Consider the following 10,308-nt stretch of genomic DNA (forward strand, 5'->3'; position numbering starts at 1 on the left):
GCCTTTTCAATGAAAAGGTTTCGCCTTTTCGTTTGGTTGTCGTATTAGATTAATATGGCTTTTATTTTGAAATATGTAAGCGCATTCATTGCGCACTAGTGGCAGGAAGTCCGCTTCATGAACGCGAATCGGTTCATTTGAACAGCTCAAAGAACTGGTTAAAATTTGATTCAGTGAATCATTGCGTCATCTGACATCCATTCCAATAAAGTCATTTTAGGCACATATTTTTGTTTATCTTGTTTTTGTTTCTTTCTCGTCTCATTAAACTAATATAGCACAGATCCGAACGGTTCTCTGGGTAGGCCTATATCTTAATCTTAATAATGCAAGATGCGCATTTGAAATACGTGAAATGTATTTAAAACGCAAATGTGACATGAGATGTAAAGGGGCAGGAGGAGATAGGTTATGCGTGATTTAGGTGTTTGCAAAAATAAATACACCTGTGAATTAGTCGACCCTCTTCCTGTTTTTTTTTTTTTTTTTTTTTTTTTTTTTTTTTGTCTCCTGAATTTCAATTTAATTACTGAGAAACAAAGTCGATTCAGTCCGATTTGTGAACGAACTATTCAAATGAATTATTGTGTTGCCGCTTAACCGATTCAAAAGATCCGACTCAAAAAAAAAAACGACTCGGACATTAGCACATGGTATCCGATTCCGATGTTACTTGTATCTATCAAGAGCTAAGACACATGTAGGTTACATTATTGCTTTAGACAGCTCTTCCACGAATCTTAAAGCAGCTCAAGCAGTTTGCTCGATTAGCTTACAGTAAATAACGATGCTGTTCAAGACCATTTGTTTTCGATTAATGCACAGATACAGTGGAGTGTCAAAACATAGAGTAAGTTCCTGATAATTTTGTATTTAAAAATCACTATTATTGTACTAAAATAATCATATAGCATCCAAAAATGTGTCTTGTGTGTGTGACTGACAATGAATGTGTTGTTGATGATTTTTGCAGAGTGTTGTGAGGTTGTCGTCGAGTGCAGCAGAGGGCGCTGTTGCTCCTCCGGCAAACTGTAGGATCACAGCAGAGCAGGCGGTCAGACTGTGGGCTCAACACTTCACACTGCATGGCATCTCCGAGCCTCTCCTCTCTAGTCAATATATAATATCTCATGTACTTGGCCAAAAAACTGTGAGTTTCTCTCTCACCCCATGTTTTTAAAATCGTTTTATACATTGTAAAAGTTCCAAACATATATATACTCAACTGAAAATGTGTGGAGGCATAGTCTGTGTGGTTACAAAGTGTAAAATAACTGTTTAAGAGAATTGTACACATTCCCTTTCCATGACACCATGTCCTTGTCTTTCTTTGTTAAAAGCTGGAATGTGTGCCGAGGAAACGGCTGAGAGACACCCTGACTGACAGGGAAATGGAAAGAGTGTGGAAATTATGCTCCAAACGCCTAACAAGGTAAAACTACATTTGACATTTTTACTCACTCCTCACTGCAACTTTTTTTTAAATGAGTTTTAATGACTAAGACGTGCGTACAAGTGAAGGTCTTCACAGAACTTCTTTTAAGTTTTTTGAATTGTTATTTGTTATTCATTTACGTTAAAAGATTAACACTAAACCATTTCCGAGGAGTTTTAACTTATTCCACCCACTGATTAGCTCAGGTCCATTAAATAGTATTAAAAGATACAACTTTTTAATTTTAAGTCATGTTAACATTAGTTAATTAAGTTAGTTAACAAATGGAACCTTATTGCGTTTCCACAAAAGTGTACAAATTAAATTGAGATGCAATGAGATATAAACAACAAATTAAATTAACACATTTAATATAGTATTTCCTCAAATTCCCAAAACAGACTAGACTGTTATTAGTAACATTAAAAGGTTAATTCTCCCAAAAATGAAAATTATCTCATAATTTACTCATCCTTAAGCCATCCTAGGTGTATATGACTTTCTTCTTTCAGCCAAACACAATCAGAATTATATTAAGCGGAAGAGTCAGAAGTCACTCTTCCATCGTAACTAGACTTGCGAATAGTAAATAAATATAAATATGGATATTTTTCTTACAAAAGCGCATGCTTCACTTAAGAAGGCCTTTAAGGATTACTTTTATGATGGATGGATACTCTTTTTGGAGCTTCAAAAACTCATAATCACTCCCATTATAAAGCTTGGAAGAGCCAGGATATTTTTTTAATATAACTCTGATTGTGTTTGGTTGAAAGAAGAAAGTCATATACACCTAGGATGAGGTGAGGGTGAGTAAATTATGGGATAATTTTCATTTTTGGGTGAACCAACCCTTGAACTGGTTACAAATCAATGACTCGAAAAAGAAGCTGATGCATTTAATCATGGAAAAAAATGTATCAACGCCTCTGATTAGATAGATTGCCTATTGACCTTTAAGCCTATTGATTTCAAGCCTGTGTGAATGTGTTTTTTTAGGATGCCTGTACAGTATGTGATTGAGGAATGGGACTTCAGAGACCTGACCCTGAAAATGAAGCGTCCCGTGTTCATACCCCGTCCTGAAACAGAGGTGAAAAGCTTCAGTGACCTTCTTAGCACATGTCCGAATTTTGCAACAAACTGCGAGTGGACTTCAAATGGATGTGACTTTTTGGATAAACACAGACTGTGTGTCTGAAAACATTTATTTCCGCTTGGACCCGCTGGTTTGTGTGCATCTAGGAGCTGGTTAGTCTGGTTCTTGAAGACCTCCGGTTGATACAGGGAGAATCGCACAGGACTGATTTACGAGGTCTGGAGGTGGGCTGTGGATCTGGAGCCATCTCTCTTAGTTTACTACGTAGCATTCCACAGGTTTGCACTGTGTCTTTCTCCTAATTATTTATCTTTAGCTCTTCTGAGTAATGTAGCATGTCATCTGTAACATCTGTACCCATGATTCTTTAAGCTCAGGGTATTTGCTTTGGATCAAAGCCAGATAGCAGTATGTCTTACAACGGAAAATGCAAACAGGTGACAACCTTTCACAATCGACTATCTAAAGCTTCTATAAATAAATCTTTATTACTTGATGATTTATTATGTTGACTATTCCATGTATTATTATCCTCTTTTGTTTGTTCCAGACTGGGTCTACAGGACAGACTAGATGTTCACCATTTAGATGTGATTAAGGGTAAGAGTGATGGAAATGACATGAAAAATCACACTCCGCAATGACTAATCATCATAACAGTTAGTGGTTATTGTAAGACTGACAACCTTTGAAAGTGGCAATTTTTGGTCAGCACACAACAAACAAACGTCATTTCTGGGCATCTTGTCTATTTTACGTCACTGACTGTAATCTGATGATTAATTTTTAACAGCTTTTAACATAACTTATAAATGCAAGATGCCTTAAGAACATTTTATTGCAAACTTAACAATGGTGTAGTTACATATTATGAATATAAATATAACTATATTATATATGTATATGTATATATATATGTATACTATATATGTATACACACACACACACACACACACACACACATATATATATGCATATATATACAGATAATAACATGATATTTGGGTCACCACATTGAGTATTTCCTTAAAAAATGGTTATATTATAAAATGGTTATCCAGAATGAGCTATCGAGAGCTACTCAAATTTCATGATTTTTTTTTTTTTTTTAGGAGGAGAAACACATTAAGATCCAAATGATAATGAATTTTGACGGAACACAAAACCTAAAGTGTAGAATTTCTATTTAGATGGTGCCGTTTGTGTTTCCATGCTGATCTTGCATAAATGAAGGTGAATTAGTCAGAAGTGGACAGAATGGAAATACTTCTCAGCCAAGGTGTCATTCTTTTTCTCTCTTTAAGAAATGTTATTGACGAGAGATTAAAGTCATGTCAAGACTAGAAGTACATTACGTGTTATTTTGATTCTATAGTTAATTTCTTTGCAAATTAGTGAATAATGAATAGAGAGGAAATGCAGCATGAGGGAGTAACTGGCATTTTTGATTGCCCCGTTTCCTTTTGCTTTCTGTTGGTTTGTTATGACTGGCCAAACTGACCAGTGCCAAAGTAGACCTGCATGTAATTCACAGCTCAGAATTCCCCAGAAAGCTCCACGGATTTCTGTAGAACTTGAGTGTCGGTCATCCATTCCACACATCCCACTCTCCTTGTATGTTTGTTTACTAAATATTTTGACTAAGTTCATCATGCTTTCAGCTGCCAGTAATAATCTCCATTCCATTGCAGAGATTCACAGTGGACCTTGTCATAACATTCATAAATGATTTAGCATTAGTGCGACTTGTGTGCTAGTAGATAACGAGACTTTGAGGAATCGAGCCAGACGGTTCAGCCCGAATCCTAGAAGGGCCTCTAAGGTAGTGACATGGAAATGTTCAGCTAATTCCAGGGATTCGTTGGGCTTTTCCTGTTAAAGCTTGTGCCTCTCTTCCCACTAAATGGCATTAAAAACAGCTGTCCTGAATGCTAAATATCAGATTTTTAACTCTGTGATCTAACCACATTACTATTATTAGGCTCTGAGATGATGTTGTTTTCTCTTTAATCGCTGCACTTCACTAACTGCATAAATGAAGGTACTTCTGCAGAAAGGTTAAAGATCTTCCTAAGTGTTGTTTTTATTGAGCTAGCAGACATAAATGGAGGCTTTTCAGGAGTTTCACGGATCATTAACACAAATGTATTTGTTTTGGCAGTGTTTATGTGTGTACAGTATATACAGCAGTGGTCAAATTTTAAAATATTTAAAAAAAGATTAAATATTTTCGTCATATTTTGATGGTTTAATCGAACTTGTTGGGTCATTAAAAACAAACCGTCATTTTTGGCCACTACTGTATATGAGAAAATCAAATATTGTTTTATTACTGTATATACTTAGAACTAGAACCTAGTACCATTTATTTATTATAATATTTATAATACATAATATATACATGTAATATTTACTGCTCAAAGGTTTTGGTTGGTAATAGTACGATTTATGTTCACCAATGCTGCATTTATTTGATCAAAAATATAGGAAAAAATATTTTGTGAAATATTACTGTTTAAAATAACAGAAGTCTGTTTTATTTTTAACAGTAATCTGAAACTTTTTGAAATCTAGTTTATTTCTGTGATTGCAAAGTTGAATTATCAGCATCATTACCTCAGTCTTCAGTGTCACATGATCCTTCATCATTCTGATATGCTGAATTTCTGATATTTGGTGCTCAAGAAACATTTATTATTATTATCAATGTTGAAAACAGTTGATATTTGCTTTATTTTTTGTGGAAACCATGTTCTTTTTTTTGGATTCTTTTTTTTTCTTTTGTAACATTATAAATGTATTCTTGCTGAATAATATTAATTTCTTTCAAAAATAATTTTCTTACTGACCCTAAACTTTTGAACGTTACTGTTTATATATAGTATGATAGTGTTTGATTCAAACACAACAACTGAATATATCCCCAGACATTACAAGCATGTAATTCATCATTAATGTAATTATTTTCCTCATTGGTTAGGATTGTTGTTTAGTTTCAAGCTTTGAATTTCCATGTAAATGATATTTTATAATTTAATGAAATAACCACATCAGTGCAAATATGTTTTGCATTTGACAGCGAGAGAACAAAATGTGTTTTGTATTCCCAGATGCAGATGCGATACTGAGAGAATGTGACCCGGTTGACTTTATAGTGAGCAACCCTCCCTACTTGCTCAGTCAGGACATGAAGACTTTACAAACAGAGATACTCAGGTTAGGCCAACATGCGGACACACTCAACATGTGCTTTAACCTTTGGTGTGTGTATGAAAATTCCTCATGTAACCTTTTAAACAGCCACATCTCTTTCCTGGAAGGTTTGAAGACCATGCCGCATTGGACGGGGGCTTGGACGGGCTGTCTGTGATTCGCCCGATTTTGGGTCTGTGCTCTAAGCTCTTAACAAAGCGAGGGTAAGTGAGTAGTGTGTGTTTGTCTGACGCCATCATATGTGGTTTGGCAGAATGTCTGGTTGTCTTTGAAAATTCTTGTATGAGTGGCGTTGTAGCCAAATACAGTATAAATAGTATGCTATAATCACGCTAAGAAGCTTTCCCAGCATACCTAAAATGCTTCAGGGAATCGAGTGCTACACAGTTCTCTGTAGTTCAGTTGATAACAGTATTCCAGGGACCAGATCATTCTCCCAGAACTCTCCTCCCAACCCTTATCACTCCCAAGACACACAAACACACACATATGCACATGCATACACAATAACAAATAACACAATTAGCTTGACGGTTGCAAAACCTATCTTGAATGTTCCATGCCCGTAAAATTACTAATTCAGTAAGCATTTCACCGAATGGATGAGTAATACACTTATAAAGTCTGGAGAGCATTGCACGTGTCGATTGTTCCTTGTCAGTGCATGCTGAGAACTTGCTTAGTGGTAGGGTTTCAGATTTCCTTGAGGGTTTCTCATTATGTGTCCACTTAAGATTTGTTTCTTTCGCAGAAATGACACATTGCTGCCCTTTTATAGATACTGAGAGCCCCTAGCATTAGCGTTCAGGTTTCCTACTATTCTTCTTCATGACTAATGGCTTGTGATATTGTTTACTTGGGAAAACATCCTGTCCACCCAACCTTTTCCTCCCTTACTTTTTAAATGCCTTTGTCTGCCCAGACGGGTTTACCTCGAGGTTGCTCCATGCCATCCTCCAGTCATTCAGCAGCTGATAGAGGAAATGATGCTGGGGTTGCTTTATCTGGAAACCCATTGTGACCTCACCAACAGGTCAGTTTCTTCTGCTACCGTGACCTGCCCTTTTTGTTTTGTTGTTGTTTACTTTAGACCGAGTCCATGTTACAGTGTAATTACAGGATTTACTTGCTCAACATAAAATAGCAAATATGTACTTAGGTATTTGTCTCTTGTATATATAGGTGTGTCTCTTGAATGTTATAACTAGGGATGCACGAATACCGACATTTCCGATACTTACAGTTTTGCTACTCGCCGATACCTGCATGTCTTATTTTTAAATGTATTGGTAGAGAACCCAAAAGAATATAAATCATATGTGACCCTGGATCACAAAACCAGTCACAAGTAGCACGGGTATATTTGTGGCAATAGCCAACAATACATTGTATGGGTCAAAATTGTCAATTTTTTTTTTTTTTTGGCAAAAATCATTAGGATATTAAGTAAAGATCATGTTCCATGAAGATATTTTGTACATTTCCTACCGTAAATATATAAAACATTTATTTTTGTGAGTGAATGCAGCACAATCGCGAAAATGTTTAAATAAATGGACAACTTTAAAGGCGATTTTCTCAATGTTTAGATTTTTTTGCACCCTCAGATTCCAGATTTTCAAATAGTTGTATCTCGGGATGAAAATTTCAGGGAATGCTAAAATTGTCATTTTATTCAAGCATCATTTCATTTTTTATAGTAAATATATTTTTAGTAGTTTACTAGCATAGCTTTAAAAAAATTAATTTGTAGTTATATATATAGTGGCGTGTAACGCAGCAGTCACTCCTACTAGCCACTTTGGTGGGTTGAATTTTATATAATATACATTTTTCAATCATAGTCTCTTAAAAAGGCATGTTTCATTTGCTCTGCCTCCAGATGAATATTGTTGCTGTTACAGGGCTTGAATTTCGGCATGGAATTACACGTATTGTGCATAATTTTACGCATTCTCACAGATTCTTTGCTCACATAAAACCAAGTATATTTGCTATATTAAGCGGTATAATGGCTCTGTGCGTCAGGTCTTAAAGTGACAGCAACCATCGAGACTCATCAGAGCAGGCAACGTTCTATAATCTTCTATTGTCCAATTTTGGTGATCCTGTGCAAACTGTAGCATCAATTTGCTGTTTATAGCTGACAGGAGCAGCACCCGGTGTGGTCTTCAGCTACTGTAGCCCATCTGCATCAAGGTTCGACGTGTTGTGCGTCCAGAGATGCGTTTCTGCAGACCTTGGTTGTAACCGAGCTTGAACCAGTCTGGCCATTCTTCTCTGACGGACCATAGCTGCGTTCTTTTTTTAACCTATGAATTTGTTCTATGCACCATTCTATATGCATATAAGTTGTTGGAGAAAATATATAAAATCATATAGGTATATGAGCTGTTGGAGAAATATAAAATTACACAAAAGGAAAAAAATATATTTAACTATAAATATAAATATGTAAACAGAAAAAATATAAACTTTGACTGTGAACATAAGGTAGCTACAAATGCGATTAAATCTCAGCACAATTAATATATTATACACTATTATCAGTTAATTATCAAAATAATTAATATATCATACACTTGAGTTAAGAGTGATCTGCTGTGACATCACAATCAAGTTGAATTATGGGATATGGAGCTGCTTGAAGTGTACATCGGAGTAGACTCGCTCCCTCTGTCAAAATTGAGGGGACAATGGTCTGTCCATATAAACTTCCCTCGTCCACTTCACAAAATGGAACACACTTCAAAATGACGGTGGGGATTCCCCCGAGGGGAGGTGCTTAAGGAAGTTTGCAAGTGTATGTCTAAAACGAGGGGAGTGGAATATATATATATATATATATATATATATATATATATATATACACGTGTGTGTGTGTGTGCTCACTGTGCACAAGGGGAGTGGAATATATATATATATATATATATATATATATATATATATATATATATATATATATATATATATATATATATATATATATATATATATATATAAAAAATAATTTACATTTTATGTATGCATATATATCTTTTGTGTCATATATAATATATGCTGTACATATGCATCTTTTGAATTGCTCAATAACTGTAATGGGATGTGAGAATTATGATGATCTTTAAAATGGGAACTTCTCCTTTAAAGTGTGCATGTGCAAAAGCTTTTGTCCAAGTCATTCTGGATCATCACTCCAGTATTTGGTAAACCGACTCTGTAAATAAAAACTGATGCAACCTTAGTAGGCAACTCAAGTACCCTGTTATCTCTGGATGCTGAGTCAACAGTATCCCATTTACTGTATACTGGTAAACACACTATGCTTTTTATTTTACAGGCCAAGATTCTGCATTTTACAGAAGAAAGGAGAGGATGACTGAAACAAAGGACAGAGGGAAATACATTAGGAAAGACAGTCAGGAAGATGATCTTGGCTGGTATGACACCATACTAAGTAGAGCTAGAGTCTTTACCATGAGCAATTGCCCATTTAAAATGCCTTCAGTCAAATTGCAGGTGGCACACTGCCAGTCTCCTCGCCTGTTCCCAGCATGCACCGAGTTAAAAACCTGCCAATCCTGAAATTTGCCGACCAAGGGTTTCTATTTGTCTTGTGCTGTAACCTTCTGTTGTTGTATCTTTTATATTCGCTTTCCTTTTAATTGGTAAGTGCGTGTGGCTGTGGTTTGTTGTGGTGAGATTGCATTGATTGTGAGTTTGTGCTCAGTGTGCAAGTGTCAGGGTGCAGTAGGCTGAAGGTAATTATTGAAGCCTTTTCTAAGAACTCCCCCTCCCAACCCTGCGCTAGTCACTCCCTGGAAGTAATGCACTCATTCTGCGAAACAGCTGGCCCATTGCCGCTAACTCGCTCGCTCAGCTAGCCCACAGACAAACCAGACATGCTCCACTACCACAATGCATACACCAAATCTGTCTGTTCTCTTTGAATGAGTGAAGCCGAATTTTGCATGCACTGCCTCTCTTCTCTGTTTTAGTAATGTGTATGAAAATATTGCGGAGACATTTTGTATTTATTGTTCTTGTAGACATGCAATGCCATGATAAATAAACTATTTTTAATACATTTGTTGTCTTTATGCTGATTCAAATTGGCATTTTTTGGCAATCTTATTGTTTAGATCATTAAATAAGAACCTTTTGCAGTGCAACTGTTAAAATAATTCTTATTGATCACCCTTTTTAATACTGTTGTTCTTGCATATATTATTGCACACAAAGATTATTTACATATTTACGTCACTAGCAAATTTATGTAAGCTTGCGCAGCACTGAGATCGGGTTTCAGAAAAAGCTCTGCCTCGCTTTCTGGGAAATACTAATCAGGGTGTGCAGAATGATTCACTATGAGGAAAATAGAATGAGGAAACAATGCTTTTTTGTTCGCAGACATCTTTCATTTCTCATTATTCATGTTTTGTTCCTCTTTTCCATCTCATAGAATTCATTTCAGCACGCCTCAAAATTGTAGGCATTTAAAATAATAATGTAGAAATAGACTACAATGTAAATACTGAAATTTTCATCTTTTCTTTGACAT

At 35.7% G+C, this 10,308-nt stretch overlaps 1 protein-coding gene across 2 annotated transcripts; it reads left to right on the forward strand.

Annotated features, from left to right (window-relative positions):
• Window positions 1-602: 602 nt before the first annotated feature.
• hemk1 (HemK methyltransferase family member 1) lies at window positions 603-9,833 on the forward strand. 2 transcript variants are annotated; one of them, XR_014031209.1, is made up of 12 exons: window positions 603-850; window positions 974-1,150; window positions 1,341-1,432; window positions 2,435-2,528; window positions 2,681-2,812; window positions 2,907-2,971; window positions 3,085-3,134; window positions 5,645-5,750; window positions 5,855-5,950; window positions 6,670-6,780; window positions 9,088-9,187; window positions 9,256-9,833. XR_014031209.1 is itself a non-coding variant. In XM_081380603.1 (11 exons), exons 1-11 carry the CDS (start codon window positions 788-790, stop codon window positions 9,128-9,130), a joined length of 1,029 nt encoding a protein of 342 aa, XP_081236729.1. In that variant the 5' UTR covers window positions 603-787; the 3' UTR covers window positions 9,131-9,833. The 2 variants fall into 2 exon arrangements, 1 of the variants encoding a protein (XP_081236729.1); XM_081380603.1 differs by having other exon boundaries at window positions 9,088-9,833.
• Window positions 9,834-10,308: the final 475 nt, after the last annotated feature.

The sequence above is a fragment of the Scardinius erythrophthalmus genome, assembly GCF_964197995.2.
Source record: "Scardinius erythrophthalmus genome assembly, chromosome: 12".
Lineage (NCBI taxonomy): Eukaryota > Metazoa > Chordata > Actinopteri > Cypriniformes > Leuciscidae > Scardinius > Scardinius erythrophthalmus.